Raw genomic sequence first — 22,368 nt, 5'->3', positions numbered from 1 at the left:
ACCTCAGTACAGGAGCGCTCCTGGGAGGAGTTGTCTTGTTTTGTTGTCTTTTTTTACAAGAATTGTTAGGCAAAAGTCTGACCCTGCTTGTCCTTAGCGAGTAGGACGCATTAAAGAATGTTTCCAAGAGTAACAGAGGGGGCGAGTATGGCTGAAGTACATTGTAGGCATGTGTGGAAATGTCACGATGAAACCTGCTACAATTTAATATGTGTCAATAAAACTGTACAAAATTGTAGCACAAATAATGTAGATCGGGGTCTAATTTTACGTCTTACAGCTTCTTACATGGAGGGCTACTTTAAAAATTTTTTTCTCTAATAGATTTGCTGAAACTCTCTGATAATTTAGACATTTGCAGATGAACATTTTCTTAGAAAAGTTATAAAATTCCCTAAATACTTAATTTCCATCAATAAATTTCACATTGAGACTGAAGTGAGCTGTGATGGTCAAAACTTCCTCAATAAACATAACCCTCTTTCTCCCCTTTTTTCCATCCTGGTACAGAACCACAGCCTTTATTCTCCCATGTGATCGGTCCACATCCTCCTCCAGATGCCCTCTGTGTTTGAGTGCCCCCACTCCCCGACCTGGTGACTAGAGGGAGAACTTCTGAGAGTCTGCCCAGTGAGGATCTAGCTTTCCTTATTCTTGAGAAAATCAAGAGGAAGTACAAATAGAGCTTCAAAACAGTTCTTCACGTTTAGACAAAGTGGTGGCTAGGGCAAGCCTGTCCTCTTCAAGAGCGCAGAAGAATGTGGGTAGAGGTGACAATGATGTCAGTTATAACCTGGAAGGTTAAGTGCCGTGGGAGAGATCCACAAATAACCCTGGGAGCTGCTGGAAGGGGACCTCTTCTAGCATCAGAAAAGGCTTCTTGGAGTCAATACATCCTGAGCTGGGTCCTGAGGATTGGGTAGGAGGTAGTGTAGCGATGGTACTCCTGAGACAGACTCAGGGAACCCATGGGACTGGGAGGCTTAGTGAGAAGACAGGGGACAGTCAGGCTTGTGTAGGTCTTGGGGTCTTACTGAGGTAGGGGGTTCTAGAGCCATGATGCTGAGGGATAAAAGCAGGCAATGGATACATAGGTATCCATTGGAACCAGACTCCAGTTGTAATCTCAGGTTGCTTATTACCATGAAGGACTTGCCAGGAACCTGCTGTAGAAAAGCAAGAAATATCCTCAATTCATTCATTAGCACTAAAAGTCCTTCATGTTATCACATCTGTGACTTCCTCTGAGTGATTTCTGGTGGTTCAAATTCTGTTGTACTTCACTGAGTCTAAGTCTAAATCCACTGATGGTTGGTGTACATGTAAAGAGTGTGGTTAAGTTTGGAAAAGAAGAGCATTTCAAATAATAAAACGTACTATGACTTACAGTAACATTTTATGCCCAAAGCACCATTTGCTGTCATTAAATAATGCTGATAATTTAAAAAACATCTAGAAATCCAGTGGTACATTTGGGTAGATAAAATTACCCATGTGGTATTTCAGTAGTTATATTATTGTGAGGTTCATATAGATTGCTTTTATATTAATTAGCTTTGCTTTCAATTTTTTTTTTGGTTTCTTTACTTATAATATGTGCTTTTTTAACCATGTTTGTTTAAGATATGCACTCAAAGATTCTTTCTTTAATCCCTTTACTCCGCATCCTGCTCAGAGAATCGATTCTTTCTGCGTGACATCGTGTTGTTTTGTTCTGGCTCATATATCAGCTGTTTTTTCTTTCTTCTTTTTTTATTTTTGTGTTTTTTTTTTAAATTTCTCCCTGTCTTTTCTTTCTTCCCTCCCCCCTTCCCTTTTCTCTTTTGTTTTCCTTTTGTCTTCAGCCTATTCTGCAAACTTGGAGTTCTTGTCAGGCATAGGATTTCACTATTTGGTAAGGAGACCCTTGAAAAAACTACTAGCATGGCCACCACTTGGTTTTCTTTGCTGTTTTGCACCGTGTTGTGTGCTGCGATGTTGCATGGGTGCATGTTTGCACGGCTGCATGCATGTTCACAGGCAAGACAAGGTCCTCAGGATTGACTCAAGTAGCGTCATCTATGGGGAAGTGGAGGGATGTGTCTTTTCTACACCAGTCCAAACCTTAATTAAAAATTGAAAGGGTATGTTATTGAGAGATGAATGAAAATGGCAAGTTTTCTTTCAAGGTTAAAACAAAACTGGGCTCTTGGATTTTTGTTTGGTTATCTCTGTTGGATTGAATAATGAACTGTTGCAAATCAAAAATTTTAAGCTGCACTTATTTTTTTTAATTTTTTTGACTAAAGATTTGCATGTGTACTGCATTCTAAACTCTGGAGCTTCATAGTTGGGACAGTGGGGACAAGTCGCTTTGCTGCTGCAGCTGGCACAATTCATGTTTCCCACTTTCTTAGATTTTATAAACTGCCGGTATAAATTTGAGCCCTTTGCTCTGTAGGTTTTGATATAGTGTTAGAAGTTTTTAGTAATAAAAATGTATTGGTAGGAATGTTGTAAGTTCAACTACAGTCTAGGAAAAACTACAGTTTAAAAATATAAAGGTATTCATTTCTACAAAAGAAGAAGCTGAAGATCAAACACATATACACAACTTTTAAGATCTTCATGTTGCAATTTTTGAGAAATGGTAGTTTCTTGGAACAATGAGTTAATGCTATACTGTTTGGCTTCTAGCATTTATAATATTTCCTGCCCTTAAATCTAGTAATTAATATTTATATTTCATATAAATTTCCTGATTTTTATATCTTATATTTTATTTTATATTTAAAAGCAATTGGGCAATTGTCTCCAGAATAATTTCTTGCTGACTGACTTTTGTTAACTTCTGCTCAATAGAGAACAATTTCTATAACAATTATTCAGACAGGATTTTCATACTTCTGAACTTTCCTGGAGTAACAGTGCATTTAAGCATTCTGTTTGTCACCAGAGTCGTGTCTAATTACATAGGGCTCTGATGGGAGTGCCTCATTCCTCAGCTGTACTTTGTATATTTATTAATAAGGTTTTTGTTGTGCTATTTCTAACTTCCTACCTATTGTATACTCTGATTTTTCTGTGTCATACCTCACTATAATTTCTCTTTTTAAATTTTCTGAGGTACTCCAAATGCAGCAAAGTATACAAATGTTGAGAATAATGTGGTGATATTGTTCATGCCGTAGGCATCCATTTAATCATTGCTGAGGCCAGGACATTCCAACATCCCAGAGGCCTCTCTTGGGCCGTTTTCCAAATTATAAAATGAAGCACATCTAGCTTCCATTACCGTGGATTAATTTGGCCTGCTTTTGGACTTCCATTTCTCCTTACAAATATGTCATCCAAAGGGCTGGTAATTGAAGAATGTGAAGTATGATCAATTGTTCCTATTAGGGGAGAGACCTGGACTTTACCATTTATCCCTTGCTGTGTGATGCATTGTATTTTAAGTCGGTTCTCCTTTAAACACTATTTTATTCTTAACGGGAATTTATTAGACACCTTTATTTGTTTTTTTTTAATTTTATAATTTTGTACATTCTTTTTGTTATCCAAGTGTCTATTATCACTTCAGATTTGCTTTGGTATTTGTCTTTAGGACAGGAGAATTCCAAGAGGCCTTTGTTAATCAGACATACTCTAATTCAGCCATGCCTGACTAATAGACTCTTTAAGTAGTATGCATTTAAACTTTATCTGATATACTTTCCCTCTGGCTTCAGACTAATATTATGCCCTGTAAGAAGTAGTGTTCTTTGAATCTGAAAAGCCTAGATGTTAAGTCCTGTTTTTGAAAAGTAACCATCTGAATGATTTGGACAGGGGACTTAAATTGTCAAAACCTTGTTCATATATACAATAGGTTAAATATCATTGTTAACCTTAGAGATCCAGTGTGTGTATCAAACCTAGCATGAGATAGTGAACATAGAACTGTTTTAGAATTTGTAACTCTGCAGCTGTCACAAATAAGGTATTCCAAGCTTGATTTATTAGACTTCACTTATTAGATTTATTCAAATCTTATTTATTAGATCTTATTTACAGAAATTGAATTACATACAAGCCAGACTTTGCTATTTAAAATAGACGCACAGTGAAACCTTTATAATCTACCCATTTCCAGAATGAATCAGAAGCAACACAATCTGGTTTTGAAATATCAGCTATACCATTATGCATTTTCCTAATGAGAGAGACCTGAGAACTTCTATGCACTGGTTGCTTGTATACAGTTGTATTAATCGATAACTCCTTTCATCCTACCTTTATATTCTGTCATTTTTCATACATCTGACAGGAAGTAAACTGACTATAAAAGTTTTAGCTTAAAATTGTCTACAATCTCTCCTAAGAATAAACTGAGGCAGAATTGAGAGTTGAGGTTAACAAGGAAATATTGGAGCTTGGTGATCATGAGCAGAGATGAAGATGTAGAAAGATGCATGCTAACCTTACGTATGTCAGGAATTGGAGAAAAGAGAGGAGAATGAAACAGAGACTGATATTGCTCTCCTGGAGGCATTGTGCAGGACCTTCCTTCCTTCTTTCCTTCCTTCCTTCCTTCCTTCCTTCCTTCCTTCCTTCCTTCCTTCCTTCCTTCCTTCCTTCCTTCCTTCCTTCCTTCCTTCCTTCCTCCCTCCCTCCCTCCCTCCCTCCCTTCCTTCTTCCCTCCCTCCCTCCCTTCCTTCCTTCCTTCCTTTTTTCTAACATCTGAGGTGAGGATTACCAAAATTTGGGCCTCCTTACTTGTATGTATCTTTGATGTACTTTAAAATAGTCTCTGTACATTGAAGCATGCTACCTAAGAATGAAAAAGATCAGTAGTGCTCTTCCACCTCATCTGTTCTGGGGGCTTTTAAAGCCATTTCATTACATACTGGAGAAAGATAAGTTTCTTTGAAGTGGAGGGCAAGCTGTATTACCCACAGATTTCTGGGGAATCATGCACATTATTATAGGGGCAAAAAAAGAAAGAAAATCCCATCTTGTTTAAATATAGGCCTCCTCATTTGAATTCCGAATTGCTTGCTGGAGATCGACAGTTGGTGCATACATTTATCTAGGGAATTTGGATAGGATACGAATAGGAACTAGGCAGGTTGACAAGCCCTAAGGATTCACCTGCCATTTTCAAGGACTCGATGTTGATTGAAAAATGCTTTTATCCCCACCATTTCTCTTTACTTTTGCTAGCTGATTACTGATGTCATCGTCATTAGAGGATACACAGCCCTCTTGTGACATTTGTAGAGGGAGCAGAATATCATAGCTAAGACTTCAGGGATGGTGGCAGAGGTGTGTGCCTATCAGGGCCCCTAAGGACTATAGTTGTACACATGAAGACAAAGCTAGTGTACTAAATAGACATCCATTGTGTGGTTGGTATGTATGAGACATTCTCTCGGGATGTGGATAGAGAAATGAAGATTTCTTCCTCCATTGCTGTGCTCAGATCAATCTGCAAACACCTGTAACCTGTACTACTCCAAGGCCATGGTGGCCATTCTGTCTGAGGCCTCCCTTGTCTCTCTACACTGAGTGCCACACAGTCACACCCTCCCCAAATACCCATCTGCCGTGTCATACTCTTACACATTTGGTAGTTTCACTTTAGCATAGCACATTTCTTTTTTTTCTTTGGGTTTTTAAGCACATATTTTTTGTACCAAGGGGTTTCATTGTAATACTTCTGCATGTGCACACAGCGTGTCTTGAGATCGACTTCTTAACTGCCCATGTGGGGGCTCTCTGCCACCTTCCTTATGGACCACCCCCCTCATCTCCCAGTGCATTCTTTCCCACTTACTTCAGCTTCACTGACCTTCTCCTGCCTCTTGAATGTGTGTGTCCCTTTCTGCCTAGGGTCTTTTTACCTCCTAGGAGCAAATTCCAAGCTGGAATGGGATCTCTCATGTAACACTCACCTCCTTGAGTCCCCACACCTAGAACGGAGTAAACTCCCATCCTTCAGACTTCACTGCAAGCACTGCTGTCTGGAAATCCTTCTCCCACCCTGTGTTCCATTGCACCAGTGGTGTGATGGTGCTTAGTGGGTTAACATCTCTCTCCCACAGAACTCTGCTCTGGATGGCTCACAGTTCTGCCGCCTCAGGGCTTAGTGGGACGTGTGGCACATAAATTACTGTTTTTGAATTATCTGATAAGTGACTAAATAAGCCAACCAGATCCTGCCTTCAGAAGTCTGGAGTCTAATAGGGAAAGTATGACAACAAATTCTAGACATTTAGAGATTTTCTTGCATTCACATATAGCTCAAGCTTTAGGGTTTGTTTCCTCTGAAAGAGTATTAAGAAAAATGTTGTATGTAATTATCCTACAATCTATGAGAATCATTTTTTAAAATTCCTTTAAGGTCCGTGAAAACACTTTGGGTACTTACATTAAAACAGAAATAACATGCAATTAATGACTCTTCAAATAACAAGATGATTTAACTCAACCAACGACGACCCTGTGTTCCAGGAACTATTTGAGGAAACTGATACAAACTATTTGTCATTTGTAAACCTTTTCTCTTCTCCAGTCTTCTGGTGATTCTCAACATCCTAATAAGATATACATTATCCTGATAGCTCCTCAAGTCAATGGAGACTTTCTGAATCTTTGACATGGAGATGCCAGGAATACTTGGCACAAAGCCAGCATTCCGTATAGGGTGAGAATAGTCTCTGGTATGTTTTCTGGTTTGAGCTCACAGGGACCCTGGAAGTCAACATTTGATATCATTGGTACAACTCCAATGTTAGCTGCAGCAATATTGCACAACACATGTAGTATGTGTTTAAAAGGAAGTAGTAGGTTTTCACTTTTTTTTTCCAGGTGAGCATACCTAATTTAAACTAGTACATGCGTCATAATGTTTAGAAGAGTTTTCAAAAGTAAATACTAAACAATACAGTGAATTCTTTGAACTGGCAGATCTCCCGGATCAATAAAGTTGTGGGTTATGTTTACGTTGATACTTCTGATGTGTCTCCCCTAAGTCACTCATTTATTTAAATGACAAGTGCTGACCTTTATCAGGAGATACTAGAAAATTAATATATGTTTAGTTCGTCCCCAGCAAGGTTCACATTATGCTTGGTTTGTTTGGTAGGATACATGAAAGAAGAGGAAAATCTCCTAGAGTACAGAGGCTCTCTGGGGATAGTATGTGTCTGAGAACCGAACATGCCTTTACTTTGAGAATTCAGTTGTCAACCAGGCATGATCTGCTACCATCGGCTGGTTATTGTTATTTGTAACTTGAAGATCATTAAGTTCTTTATCTTAAAATTCTGTCATTCTATGTCAATAATTCATGGCAAAGGTAAGAGTTTACTAGGTGTGACTTGTTATAAAAGAAAATAATCTATTCTAGACACATATAATGAAAGGAATTTCTAAAGACAGTATCAGAACAAAATACACCTTTTTGTTTCTTTCCATCGAACATAGTATTCTGGAGAATTTTCTGACTTTGGGCCAAGCGAAGAGAAGATGTAATTACCCAGAATGTGTTCTCAGTTTAACCCAAACTTCTCACTAAATTAGACAACCAGTAATTTTATTCTTTTCAATATCATTAGTAAGTAATAAAATCATCGACACTCCTCAATTTCTATCTCCTCATCATTTTGGAAGAACTTTTATCTTCTAATATAATTTTATTTCACATTGTAAACAAGGATTCTGCCAAGATTAATCATTTCTTCAAAGAAGAGGATATAATGAGACACTATTTCAAGAGCCATGTTAGAAAAGCAGGAAATAAATTAGAAGGACTGCTATTGCTGTTTCCAGAGCAAAAGGTCACCGTTTGGAGAATCCATAGTATTTCAGATTATAAGACAGAAATGCCTTGTGAGAGGTCAGTCCTGAGACAACAGTGAGAATTCCTGAGTTACAGAAACCTTACATTAAAAACCAAAAATCAGTTGGGAATTAAAATACAAAGCAGTTTCTATATTTATTTATACCATATACTTTGTTGGTTTTATTGCTAATTGAGTTGTATTAGGTGAGCAGGTGTAAGATTTAAACCCAATGTTGTCTGTTATTAGAATTGGGAATGAACTGTGATTTTAATTATGTACCTTTTGGGCTTACAGATACACACGCACACCTACATGCATGCAAAACGCCGTCTTAAAAACCAGCGACCACTTTTGGTTTTTTGTATCACTCAGAGCAATTAAGCAGTTACATAGACTGAAGTACATGAGAAGTCCAATAATCACTCAAGTGGTCTATCATCTTACCAAACTTTGCTAGTCTTTCTGTACTGGGGTTTGAACTCAGGGCCTCATGCTTGCTAGGCAGGCACCCTACCACTTACACCATGCCCACAGCCCTTTCTGCTTTATTTGTTTTTGGATAGGGTCTTGTGTCTTGCCTAGGACAGCCTGAACCATGATCCTTCTGTTTACACCTGCCACAGAGCTGAATGTGCATGTCACCACATCCAGCTTTTTATTGGTCAAGGTGAGGCCTCACTAACTTTTTGTTCAGGCTGGGCTTAAACTGCAATCCTCCTACTCTGTGCCTTTGAGTATCTGGAATTACAGACATGAGCCACCGTGCCTGGTCAGCTTTTCCCTTCTTACTAGTGACATGATTGACATTTATGGTTATGGTGATCTGAGTAGCCTTAAGAAGGTCAGGTTCAAACTCTAATTGAAAAGCCTTACTCACTGCATGAATTATTTCTTCCATTCATACTTGAAGGTTCCTACACCCACTAATGGGGTTGATTCTCTTACTTGGTCTGTAAAGTAAAATGCTGAACACTCAATAACTTTTCCACATCATGTAGGGTCCCTTTCTTGCCATTTTTTACATTCCAGCGATTTAACTGAAGGTTGTTCTGCATCTAAGATGGGTGGTTTATAAGGAGATGTAAATGACAATGTAGCTTACTATGTTAGTTTTAAGAATCACACAAATCTCCCATTCCCAGCACACATCTTCATTTGACCCATAGTACTCATCTGCCACTGGTTTCCTACTCCTCCGTCCCATAGTCACTCCACAAATATTTTATTAAGTGTTTGCTCTATGCCAGATGATGTCGAGTACAAGCAAAAATCTCAACCTCTCCAACTTATATGAATGGAGGTTTAAAACGCCCACACCTTTCTTTATGGAAAAAGGTATAGGTAAATGTTCTAATGTCCTAACAGTGATCCTCTCTAACGAGGGTTAGCACATCAGACGCAGAGGGACAAAAAATGAATTGTTTTAGGAAGAGAGTGTGGGATGTGCCTCCCTGGCCTGGCACACCGAGAAATAGGTGCCAGACTCAGGCATACAGCACCGTTTCCCTTCTTCCTCATTTTCTTTGCTCCATCCTTCTTATCATTTATACTTCTGATAACTGAGACCTTTTATCTTTTGTACCCATGTTGGCTAATTTCATTTAGACACCTATATTTTTTTTAAAGTATGTTTATGATGCCCAGATATATAGCTTCAGAGCAGTCTCCCCCCTGTAATGTAGATTTTTATATCAACTGCTGCTTCCGTATTTTTCCCTGTGTCACTCACAGGTCCCTCACACTTCACATGTCCAAAGCAGGGGGGCATGCCCCCATTCCTCCACTCGCTCTCTCCATTCCCCTGATTGCTCAGGTGGCAAAAACCTTGGTGTTATCCCTGACTCCTCTCCCTCTTATCTCATGCTCAGTCTATAAACAAACCCTGAAAATATATCTTTCATGTCTCACCACTAATATTCTGGTCCAAATTCACCATAATCAATCCACTAATTTAGCCCCGAGGTAGCTTTCTGACTTCCACAATTCCTCTCTCAGAGTTGTATATATTGTGAATTAATCCTAAAGTGCAAATCCTATTAGAGCCCACCCTGTCTACCTCTTGTCCTTTAAAAACTGTCTTCCCATTGCACTTTTGAAAAATGCGTAGTGCTGGCTTTTGTTGCAAGTCTCCGGAACCTGGCCATTTCTACCTCTCTGCCTCAAATCCATCCTCTCTGTGCCCTTGATCTCGCCACCTGAGCCACCTTGATGACTTGCCTGGAAAAACCAGGGTTTTTTTCCTGCCTTGGAGCCCTTGCATGTGCTGCTCCTGTGCTCCTCCAGGTTTGTGCCTGGTTCATTCCTTCCTGCTGTTCAGATTCCTGCTCAAATGGCGCCCTTGAAGAGGGACTTACAACCACTCACACACTCTCTCCAGGTGCTCCAGTTCCTGTTCCCTGATATATATGCATATATGTTGATAATGTTGATATATATATGTGTATATGCATACGTATGTCTGATACTATATTGTATGCTGATTTTGGGCTTAATGGCTCATTCCGTCCTACTAAATGCAAGTATGATGAGGACTCTGTGTTATTGATTACTGGAAGCTTGACAGGGCCTGATATTTAATAGTTATTTGTAATTAAGTGAATAATACAGCCAAGGATACAATAGAAGTCCTTGGATTGGCAGTGACAACAGCCAGGAAAATCAGTTCTTCTCTTCTGCTCATTTTGTCTTTATCAGCACCAGAAATTCTCAGACTTGAACAAGATAAATGAGACATTTTCTTAAAAAGCTTAGTGTCTTGGTAATAAATACCCTTTTTCTTATTTGTATTATGCCTCTAAACTGGCTTGCCCATGTTCTAAGACAATTTTAAATTTGCCTGTATATTTAAGTCATTTATGTTAGCAAACCTTTTGCTTGTTTTGGTTTTTTGAGACAGGGTCTCGCTGTTTTGCCCCTCCTGGCCTGGAACTCGTGATCTTCTTGTCTCAGCTTCCCAAGTATTGGAATATAGGTCTTTGCCGCTACACTTGGCTATTTTAGGATTGTTTTTCTATAAGGAATATAACATATTCACTCTTTTTTTTCCTTTTTTATGGCACTGGGTTTGAACTAATGGCCTCATTCTTGCTGGACAGGTGCTCTTACCATTTGAGGCACTCCACCAGCCCAAGAACATAACATATTCAAATGTTATAAAAATCAAAATAGGAATTGTTACCCTAAGAATTCAGGACATGACTCTGTGTGTGTGTGCATGTGTGTTTGTGTGTGATGGAATTATAGAACAAGGAACTGATAATATCAAACCGTATTGGAGTGACCAAAATGACTTTGGATTCATCATTTCATTTATTTGCCTTTTTGTGCACCTGTCACAAAGCAAAGTATATGTGTTGCTTATATCACGGCTATTTCTTTACTTCCCTATAGAATATACTGAGCTAAGTGAGTGAATCTCACGTTACTTTTGGGAAGAGATACTGCCATTTCAAATATCTCATAAGGGTGTTCTTTAACTTCTTCAACCTCTGATGTTACGTTTATATGCTGGTTTGGTGCTTTTTGGCAAAGACCGACCCTCTTCAAGAGATCAATTTATCTGACTTCAGGAGATTTCAGACTTGCAGACTGTCAGGCAGTAGAAGGAAATAAGAAAGCAGAGACACATGGGGTAATTTAAAAAGAATTAAAATGCTCAGACTTTCAGCCCATCTCGTTTCATAAAGGACTTGAGCTGACTTTGGAAAGTGACATACAATGTGAGCTAGAATGAACTGGGTTGGGGAAGGGGAGTGCATCTGGAGATCTGAGCCAGACTTAGCTTCCTGCAGTGCTTTGATGCTTCTGGAGCATGTCAGCTCTTTGACAAGACATGCTTTATTGCTTTCCTACTTACATTTGCATAATCACCATTAAGCAGAAGAACTGCATGATTTTCAACTCGATTATTAAACAGTCTTTTTAATTGAGTTATGATTGAGTTGTGCCACTGACCAATTTTTACAACACAAATATTAATAGAAAAGAAGAACACTGAGGCATTCTGAGGACAATTTATACAGCGTTTTGTTTTCCCTTTAGGAAATGACGCGACTTCAATTGTCAACTGCCTCCATATTTTGGGTCAGACTTTGGATGCAAGGTAAATGAACTTTTTATCTCAATCAATCAATGCAATAATGATCTAGAAGAGTGTTAGAAAGGACCCAGTGACTTGGTTTTATTTTTGGATTGTAATAAAGACTTTGGTGCAGGTAAATTAGTAATTTGTAAATAATGACTAATGTTTGGTGGTTTATTTTTATGATCATAAATAAATTATTTAAATTTCAAGTAATTTCTGTAGCAGCTAGGAATAACCTGAGGATCGAGCTGGTTGTATCACAATACTAAAAAATGGTCAAGTGATAACTTTAGAGGTCTTTTTAATTTCCAGGAGTGGTACTTGTGCTCAACATTTATAATAATTTTTGGCTTTATGGACAGTTGGAAAGTTTTATCTTCATTTTGTGAAGAGAAATGATTCTTAAGACTGCATAGTAGCTGGGGTACAGTGGCTTACACATGTCATCCTAGCTACTTGGGAGGCAGAGATTGAGAGGATCGTTGTTGGAGGCCAGCCTGGTCAAAAAGTTAGGGAGACCCCTATTTTAACCAATTACAAAAAAATCTAGGCTTGGTAAAATGTGCCTGTCATCCCAGCCATGTGGGATTCAGTAATAGGAGAATTGCTGTCCAGGCTGGTTCAAAAAATAACCAGAATAAAACGGAGTGGGGCCATGGCTCAAGTGGTAGACTGCCTGCTTAGCAAACACAAGGCCCTGAGTTCAACCTCCCATACAACCCCGCCCCGCCAAAAAAAGTAAAAACAGTGTACATAGTAAATCTGTAGATGGGTGAATTTCCAAGTGAGTGAGTTTTCTTCTCTTTCCTACTATTAACTTTTCCAGAGAACCAGCCTGTTGACCAACACATAACCTGTTTGTTTACTATGATTGATTCAGCCTGTTGAGCCTTACATTTCATTCCTATAGAATCCAGGAAAAATCTAAATAAAGTTCCTAACTATCTCCTACAGAGGATATTCCATGATATTCTTTGATTATCCATTCTTGAGTTTAAGGTGTTTTTTTCCTTTTTTTGTAGTAAAGGCGATAGTAGAGCTTATGAGAAAAGGAAGATTTTTTTCAATAGACTGAAAGTGGGTCATCTCAGCAAGGGAGGTGGAGATCCACCGAGTTCAAGGTTTTACTTGACATGTTTTCTGTAACAAATGGAGAGAGGAGACACAAAAACACCCCTCCATTTCTTACCAGAAATAGTGGCATTAGTGTGTCACTTCTGTACAAAATTCAGCCTTCACTAGCTTCTTTAGAAAAGATGTGATTGCTATGTTTAAAAGCACAAAATATTTATAGCACTTGGTGGCATGGTTTAGGTGGTATTAAATGCTTCTTTCATGCTTGTTGCCTTAGGAAATATATATATACATACATACATACATACACATATATATATATTTGGATTTGGGATTAACTAACTGGCTCAGAAACTGTGTTTTTTTTTTGTCATAAAATAACTATCTCAAAATAACTATGTCATAAAATAACTACTTGAGGGCATGGATGGAAAGTATAAAGTATAATATTGCTGTGCAGTCCTTAATGAAGTCAAAGATGACCTCTCTTGGGAAAAGCAATTTACAGAACAGTATTCCTATAACTTCAAGTACATTGAAAAAAATTATTTTGGCATTGAATTTTAGAATGTAGTTGGCTAGGCTAATGCTGTAATGAAAAGATACACCCAATGTAGGGCCATGTTTTATCTGTGTTTCGTTTGCTGCTGTTGGAAGGCCCAAGACCCCTTCTTGACTTATAGGACTGTGATGAAGACGGGCCTGGACAGTGTGAAAAGTGCGCTCAGAGCGTTTCTGGACAATGCTGCAGAGGACCTGGAAAAGACTATGGAAAACCTTAAACAGGGCCAGTTCACTCATACCCGAAACCAGCCCAAAGGGGTGACCCAGATCATCAACTATACCACCGTGGCCCTGCTTCCAGTGCTGTCCTCCTTATTTGAACACATTGGCCAGCACCAGTTTGGAGAAGACCTGATATGTATGTAAACCTGGTACTGAAGAGTTTGCTTTGTAAATAGTCCAGTAGAAAAATCATACAAGCCACCATGTCTGGGTTACTCAAACATTGGTTGTACATTAAAATACTCTTTCATAAGACCTTGTAGATTGACATGAATTCTATAAACTATTCTTAGAAGTCTCTTAGAAGTTATGTGCACTTTGAGAGGGGACCAATAAAGTTATGGGCAATGATTTCTACATTGTTGAAGAACAGGATCCAAATTCTACTTTTTCTGCATTGCCTAGAACCTAAGTGTTCTAGTGCTCTTGGGTCAGATGACATGCCATGTTAAATATTTTCAAATCATTTCTGACTTTGCAGAATGTGTTGGCAAGCTGTACTACCAAGTAATATGAAGAGTACTGAAGCTATATATAATTTACTATTAGTCTAAATAATTTACTATTAGAAGGGCTCAAGTACCTACTATGTATGGATTTTAACCAGTTTTTGGGGGGGTATTCCTCAACTGTTTTTGGATAGAATCCTGTAGTTTTTAAAAAAATATCCACAGAATGCCCAAGATTAAGTAGAAAAAATAACACATATTCTGTTCTGCCTTCCCAGTCTGCTGCTGACACAAACATGGGACAGGATAGGGCCTTTGTGGAGCAAGCCCTCCTTCATAGATGCTCACTTTATAGGTTCTGTGTGTGACAGGCTGCACTGCATTAAGACCACTGTGTTATTCAGTGGCTGCCACAAATACCAGTGGCAAAACCTTTTTTTAACCAGTGGGCTCATTGCTTGAGGCCCAGTGTGCACATGCAAGCAGGTCTGAGGGAAAATTGATTTCTTTGCTTATGCCATGGTGTATCCATGAGGAACTGGTAACAGAGTTGGAATTAAAAATTCAAAGTTCTTAGATTTATTTTTCTTTTCAATGTGTCTGGTTGGATAATTGGTCATCTGTAAGATTTTACTTGGTTTTCCAACACACACACACACACACACACACACACACACACACAAAAAAAAAAAAACTGACCAGAGTGACTGACTTATTCTTTGAATATCAGGTCATTTGAAGAATAACAGACTGTATTCTCCAGTATTCTTGTTATCATTTGAGATACACACATACACACACACACACACACAGAAAGAGAGACACACACACACATCTCTTTCATATATATGTATCTTTATAGTTAAAAAGACACTGTCCATATATACTTTACATGAGATAAAAGATGCAGTCCTTGTATATCTTTGGAACAAGAGTCAAAATCTACCTGTTTCTCCTCTCCCTCTTGTGTATAATTTCATTATTAGAAAAATCCTTTATTTTTATACCTACAAAAAATTATAAAGGAATTGTTTTCTGAGAATGTTCTAGATAATTGCATCACCTTCTTTAGAATGTTTTCAGTTCCCTTTACAAAGGAATGAATTTTGCTTAAAAAAAGTTTTACACTTTATAAGTCTGTTCTTTGCTTTTTCCAAATGTTAAAATATTAGAGTGCCTTTGGTAAGAATGCTGTTTTTTAGCCTAAAGTTTCTTAGGACAATGTATCAAGCAAGTGTTTTATTCAAGTGAGACTCTCTTTTTCCTTAGTGGAAGATGTGCAGGTGTCTTGTTATAGAATCCTGACTAGCCTGTATGCTTTGGGAACCAGCAAGAGTATTTATGTAGAGAGGTAAGAATTCCAAAGTTTCACTTGTATTAATGGCTATTTAATTTCATTCACTTCATTTTGATAATTTCTTCCTTACTTGTAAACTGAAGCAGCTTAACCCATTACATTCCTTCAGAGTCACTAGACAAGTTTTCTGCTAAATAAGAATTGTTATAAAGGGTAAAGTAATAACGACGAAGACCATACTTAACAGAGAGTTTAAAGTTAGGGTGCTTATGAGTTTTATGAAAGACTGTACTAGGACAGTTTCCCATTGTACACCAGATATACAAAGTAAGTCCAAATATAGGCAATTAGTAAAATCAAGCTTGTATGTTCTCAAGTTTCAGGAGATCTAACATTATCAAATGCTGGACAGGTCAAGCAAGAGCAAGTGTCACGTTGAATTTAAAAGAAGACATCACTGGCAGAAATTTCTAAAATGGACTAAATATGAAGACTCAACAAGAGAAGATTTAAAATTACATAGATAATAACTTTCACCAAATTAATCTATAATTAATTACAACACATTTCAAAGACAAATTGCATTTTGTTGAACTTGAACTTGAACAAGGTAATTTGAAAATCCATTTCAGAGAATAAGACTGGCAATGAGTCTAGCTGGAAATTTCTTTTTTGCTTTTTGCGTGGTGCTGGGGATTAAACCCAGGGCCTTGCACATACAAGGCAAGCACTCTTCCATTGAGCTACATCCCCAGTCCAGCCAGCCAGTACAGTTCTGAAGAGATACAGAAGAGTAGCCAAAGGTAGTTATTGGATTACCAAGTATTAAAACTCATACAGCTATTAAAATTAAAATAAGGCACCAATTCTATTGAAATAGGAAATTAGATCAGCGTGTTTTTAACTGAACTATTTTCACATGCTTTTTATGGTTACAAAATATATTAAAGAAGTATTATGACTTAGTGAACTGAGAACTTACCTATAACATGTTGTCTGTTTTCTCTTTTCTTCACTAATGTAAGTAATGCTACAACTGTGTTCATGGATTCCTTCATTTATGCTGCTTTTCCGTCCCTATAACCTCAGAATTTGGAGATTCTAGGTTAAAAGCATGCAAATAAGAAGCAATTATGATACTCCACTATCTTTTTACAAGATTGATTTGGTTTACACTTTCAGGTTTTATAATAAATACTCATTTCCTCATATTTTTCTTAATCCTACTTTAAAAATTTTTGGTATTTGCAAATGTGATAGTTATAAATAGGATCTGACCTTTATTTTCAAATGCATTGCCCTAATTACCAGTTGGGGTTTTTTTTTTTCATGTTTACATTGCCTTTTTTTTTTTTTTTTTTGGTGGCACTACAGTTTGAACTCAGGGCTTGCATTTGCTAGGCGGGTGCTCTACCACTTGAGCCATACCTCTGTACCATTTTTGTTGTACTTTTCAGATAGGGTCTTGCTCTATGCCTGGGCTTCCTATTTACACTTCCTGCATAGTTGGGATGACAGGGATGTGCCACCACTCTCAGCTTTTATTGGATGAGATGGGGTCTCAAACTTTTTGCCTAGGCTGGGCTTAAAGTGCCATCATCCCAAGAAGCTAGATAGGCGTGAGCTACCTAGCCACCATTTGTATTTCTTAATTTTATGAATTGTCCTTTCTCAAATGTTGTCTATTTTTCTATTAATGTATTATCTTTACCGTTTTGTGTTTATTAATACTATCTGTTTATTAATGCTATTAACTATTTATTAAAGCTATTAGCCACTTGCCTATTATTTCCTCCTATTTTCATGAGTTTTAGCATACTTTATAGTGCTTCCATTATAAAACACTATATGCAGACAGCGTTTTATGACATGGGAATTTTGAATTTTTAAGTATTCACATCAACCAGTTATTTCATGTTTGTCCTTTCTTCTCTATTTTATGATTTTAAAAAGTATATACTTAAAAAATTTTTTTTGTTTTTATTCACATGTGCATACATTGTTTGGGTCATTTCTCCACCCTGCCCCCCTTCCCCACCCTAAAAAGTATATACTTTTCACAGGTAAAAATTCAATGCTTATTCTCCTAGATTTTTCTTGCTTTCCACTATTTAGATTTAGCCTTTAAATCCCATTTTCATTCATTAAATATTAATTAAATGCCAAGCACCGTGAAACATTTGGAAACTGGCGAGGAAGATGGTTCCTTACACTCGTAGATAGTTCTTCTTTTGGGAGAAACCAAAACTGAGCAAATAAACTGAGAAATGTAACAGTGGAGGTTATAATTTGTCCTGTAAATAAGGTCACAATACAGAGAACAAGGTGAACTGTCTTTGAGAAAGTGACTTTTTAAAGCTCATAACTTTTGTATTATTTTGTGTTTAATAATGAACAGCTTAATGTGCTAGTGAAATCTTGGATTAAGTAAACTGTTATCAGAGGGAGAGAATTTATTGCCTATCCTGAATCAATTGATCATAGTTTGGTTTCTTAAACACCCTCCTTCCTTTGTAAATGATAAGTCAACTTAAAGTGTTGTCAGCAGATTTTACCTTTTACCATATCTGAACATTCCATGGCTACCCTGGAATTTTTTGTGTGTAGCAAATTTGCAGAAAATGTGATTAGTACCTTAATATTAGTGGTTCACTTTTGAAAACATTTTTGTTAGCATATATTAGTTGTACAGAGGGTTTCATTGTGGCATTTCCATATATGCTTGCAACGTACCCTGGTCCGGTGATTTCCACCATCATTCTCCCTCCCCTCCCTCTGCCCTACCACACTTACAATGCTTTCAGTAGGCTTCAGTGTTCTGTCTCCACTCACACACACACACGCACACACACACACACACACGCACGCACACACACAGACACACACACACACACACAGACACACACACACACACAGACACACACGCACGCACACACACAGACACACGCACGCACGCACACACACACACACACAGGCACACACACACACACACACACGCACACACACACAGTTCTTTGACCGTATTCACCTTCCTTGAACCTATTTTCCCTCCCTCTCCTAGTTGTACCCTCCCCTTCACAGTACCTGTTTCCATTCCTGTCTTCATTTTTTAAAGCATATATTCACTGCTCCAAGGGGCTTACCATGTACTTCACCTGAGTGCTTTAATTATCTAATCCCCTCCATTGCTCTGGTCTACCCACCCCCTTTTTATTCAACCGCTTTCAGTACATCACTTTTTAATTTTTCCGAAACCACTTATTCACCTAGCAAGAATTCTTCTGCAGTAGTCATTCCATTCAAGAAAGACAAGAAAGAAAGGAAGGAGGGGGCAGGGAGGGAAGCAGGAAAATGTTCAGATTTGTGGGAGAAGTGATGGAGCTTTCTTTCCCTTTCATTGTTTTGTTTAACTCATTATTTTACTCTGTGCTGTTAACTTTTTTTGCTAAAAAGATAACAGCTTCTCTTAAGTAGAGGGAATTTCGCTATTGAATCGTGTTTTGTAATATAGAAGGTGGGGTAGGAGGTTAACTTGTTAGTAGTGATGTTATTGTGCCTCTTTGATATCAAACTTGCCAGTTTTAATGCACCTTCCTGGGTTGCTCATTTGGGAGACAAACCAGTCCTCGTTTCCCATTTGTAGGCAGCGTTCTGCATTGGGCGAGTGTCTGGCTGCCTTCGCTGGCGCCTTTCCTGTAGCGTTTCTGGAAACCCATCTTGACAAACACAACGTCTACTCCATCTACAATACCAAGTCCTCCCGAGAGAGAGCAGGTAATTTGGGGCGTTACCTCTCCATGAGCTCTGTTGCTGAATGCTTTCTGGCCTTCGCAGAACGGTGTACTCTTCCTCTCAGGTGTCTGAAAGAACATTTGTTTAGCTACTTCTAAGCTAATGAGCCAGAGACAAATTACCACTCTTGAGATGAAGAGAAAATGATCAGCCAACCTGGGAAAAACAGGTCCATCTGACTTCTGATTTGGTTATTTTTAGAGTTAGTCAGCGAAGGTTGTGCCATTCTTCTTCAGCCCACTTGTGGATTTGTGCCCTTTGTTCTTCTTTATTCAGTAAATATGTCTAACTTGTGATGTGGTCTTATCCCATGTGGACTTTTTAATTGTTCAATTTAATTTAGGCCATTTAAAAAAACTTGAAGACAGAAATCTGGGACAGTCAATAGCTGTAGTTTGCACCTGGCCCTTGCACATGTGTTCCTAAGATCCGTGTGTCTGCATGTGCGCAGCGTGTGTTTATGCATATAGCATGCTTCCTACTGCATTCCAGATGGGAAAATCTGGCTATCTGCTGGGTGAATAAGCCTACTTTTTTTCACTACCCTGGTTGAAAAAGCTTTTACAACTACTGACCACGACTTCAATGATTGGCCTTCAAGAACCTATGAGACTTATTAGCCAAGAGGTGAGCTGAGTTGGATAAACACTAAGTGGGAACTAGTTATGCTTCTAATCAGCACCTGAAATCAATCAAAGCCCAGTTCTGAAAGCCTGAACATGTCACAGGGTCTTCTGATGAGATCCGCCTCTGTTTAATTTCCCCCGAGTGTGGTAAAGTCTGTGGCATTTGGGTTGTTCTCTCATAGCCCTAAAGAGTCCTCAAGGACTGCTGGCTGTCCTCAAACGCACACCTCTCTGCCAACGGGCCTGCTTCTCTGGGTGACTGGTGCTTTAATGGGAGTGGTTGGCTAGCTACACTGATTTTTATAGTGAATCTTATCAAGTAAAGAATCCTTTAATGACTTGAACAATAATTATTTAATTTGCCTATTTATAGCTCTAATTTCATACAATAAATGAAGGAAAAGCAAATATACTGAATATGCATTAGTAAAAATTTTCTACATAGTTTCCACAGTATACTTATGCATAGTGAGAACTTAACAGTTCAAATTATTAATCTTCTGTGTAAACACATAGACTTGCCTTATTAAGGCTTTTTGAATCATCAGTATTTTTGCTATGAATCAAAAATGAAGTGGATTTCTTATTTCTTTACAGATAAGAAAATACACAAAAAGCAGATAATTTACCACTTATTTTTCTATAATGCATCATTTGCATAATAAAATAAAGGAATTAAATTTAATGATTTTGTTCACATTTTAGTCAGTTATACAACAAATAGTTCTGTGATGTACTGTGGTAGATGAAGGAGATATGATATACAAAGATGGGTAAGTTTGATTCTTTCCCTCAGAGAGGTTTTACTTGCCATAGAAGTTGAGAAATTATTAAATATTTGTGATCGAATTCAGAATAAAAATGTTAAGGATACACAAAAAAAAGCACTTTTAGCTAAGAATTCTGGGAAAGACTGTACAAAGCAAGATCAAGAAGGTTCTGGAAATTTGAAGACTGATACTCTGTTACATTAGCAGAAACGTCAAGCATTTCAGCATGGTTGGAGATTGTTTTCAGGAGGGAAGAGAGTAAAAAGTGAGATGAGACAGGGAAGCTGGAAGGAAGGGCAGGAGTGCTAACAGTACGAATGGCAGGAGGGTTTCTTTTACTGGCTTTGAAAAGGGAGTGGCAGGAATAGATTTTTGTTGCTGAAATCCATTGTGACAGTGACATGGGAGATGAATGGCTATGCGTCAGGAGTTAGAGGATGATTGGTAGTTCAGCAGTGAGGTGATTGGGCCAAGCCCCATGGAAGGAGAAGACAGGGAAGCAGCTGTGAGATTTCCCTGAGGTGGAGTCATTTCAGGTGTGAGACGTGAGCCTTGCAGCCTGGATGTCCTGCTGGGTTTCTGGCCTGGGTGACCGAGTGCATTATGTCCTCTCCCAGTTGCATGCTCAAGAGGTGGGTTGAAGAGGACAGGAAAAGCTTAAATTAAGTCCTGTTGTGTTTTAGTCACTCCTGAGACATCCAGGTTGAGACAGAAAAAAAACTGAGAAATATGGCTTTAAGAACCTAATAGCAGAAGCCCATAGGACTGGCTGAAATTGCCTAGAGAAGCATATGAGTTGGAAAAGAAGAGAGTAAAGACAGATCCCTAAAGAAAGCCAACATGCAAAAGTTCACCAAGGAGACAGGAGTGAGGGAAGGGACACTGGGGCACTTTAGCAGAAAGCCAAAAAGATCACATGCACTGACAAAGGAAGATGCTTGAACACAGAAGCTCACTCAAAGCTCCTGAGGTTGGAATGGCCTCAGGACCACAGGTGGAACCAAGAGTAACTGGTTCAAAACCAACTTCAAAACTCCTTCCCCTAAAAGGGGCATGGAGGTGAATGTAGGACCAGACAGCAATGGCTGGTGACCATGAGAATAGGAAGCTTGGAGAAGAGACATTTGCCATTCTTGTTTGCTGTGACGGAGGAAGAATGGCTGTTCTCTGACCTTCAGGGAGCAATGGTAATGTAGGAACTCAGGAGGCAGAAGCTTTGAGATAGCCACCAGGAGAAAAGGAAGAAGCCAGTGGGAAGCAGACCAGGTCTTGCTGAGTTTTGAAGCTAGCCATGGATGGTTGCCTGTGTCTGTGTCACACAGTGAAGCTTGCCGTGTCATGCCATGTCTGTGCTCCTGCAGCTCTCAGCTTGCCAACTAATGTGGAAGATGTTTGTCCCAATATTCCATCTCTGGAGAAACTCATGGATGAGATTGTGGAGTTGGCAGAGTCCGGCATCCGCTACACTCAGATGCCACACGTCATGGAGGTCGTGCTACCCATGCTGTGTAGCTACATGTCCCGGTGGTGGGAACACGGCCCCGAGAACAACCCCGAGAGGGCAGGAATGTGCTGCACAGCCCTGGACTCGGAGCACATGAACACACTTCTGGGGAACATCTTGAAAATCATCTATAACAACCTGGGAATTGATGAGGGAGCCTGGATGAAGAGGTTAGCAG

The 22,368-nt window shown here is 38.7% G+C and overlaps 1 protein-coding gene across 13 annotated transcripts in view; it reads left to right on the top strand.

The window, feature by feature from the left end:
* The window catches only part of Ryr2 (ryanodine receptor 2), a 591,935-nt gene that overhangs the window by 470,205 nt on the left and 99,362 nt on the right, over positions 1-22,368 (top strand). For all 13 annotated transcript variants that reach the window (XM_074056805.1, XM_020157460.2, XM_074056803.1 and 10 more), the window contains 6 exons: positions 1,845-1,894; positions 11,850-11,910; positions 13,650-13,888; positions 15,471-15,552; positions 19,142-19,272; positions 22,048-22,368. In XM_074056805.1, the coding sequence (XP_073912906.1) occupies positions 1,845-1,894; positions 11,850-11,910; positions 13,650-13,888; positions 15,471-15,552; positions 19,142-19,272; positions 22,048-22,368 (884 nt within the window). The remainder of the gene's footprint in view (positions 1-1,844; positions 1,895-11,849; positions 11,911-13,649; positions 13,889-15,470; positions 15,553-19,141; positions 19,273-22,047) is intronic.

Source organism: Castor canadensis, chromosome 15, assembly GCF_047511655.1.
Source record: "Castor canadensis chromosome 15, mCasCan1.hap1v2, whole genome shotgun sequence".
In the NCBI taxonomy this organism is placed as follows: domain Eukaryota; kingdom Metazoa; phylum Chordata; class Mammalia; order Rodentia; family Castoridae; genus Castor; species Castor canadensis.
The sequence above is the reverse complement of the archived record's forward strand: the minus strand, read 5'-3'. Positions and strand labels throughout refer to the sequence as shown.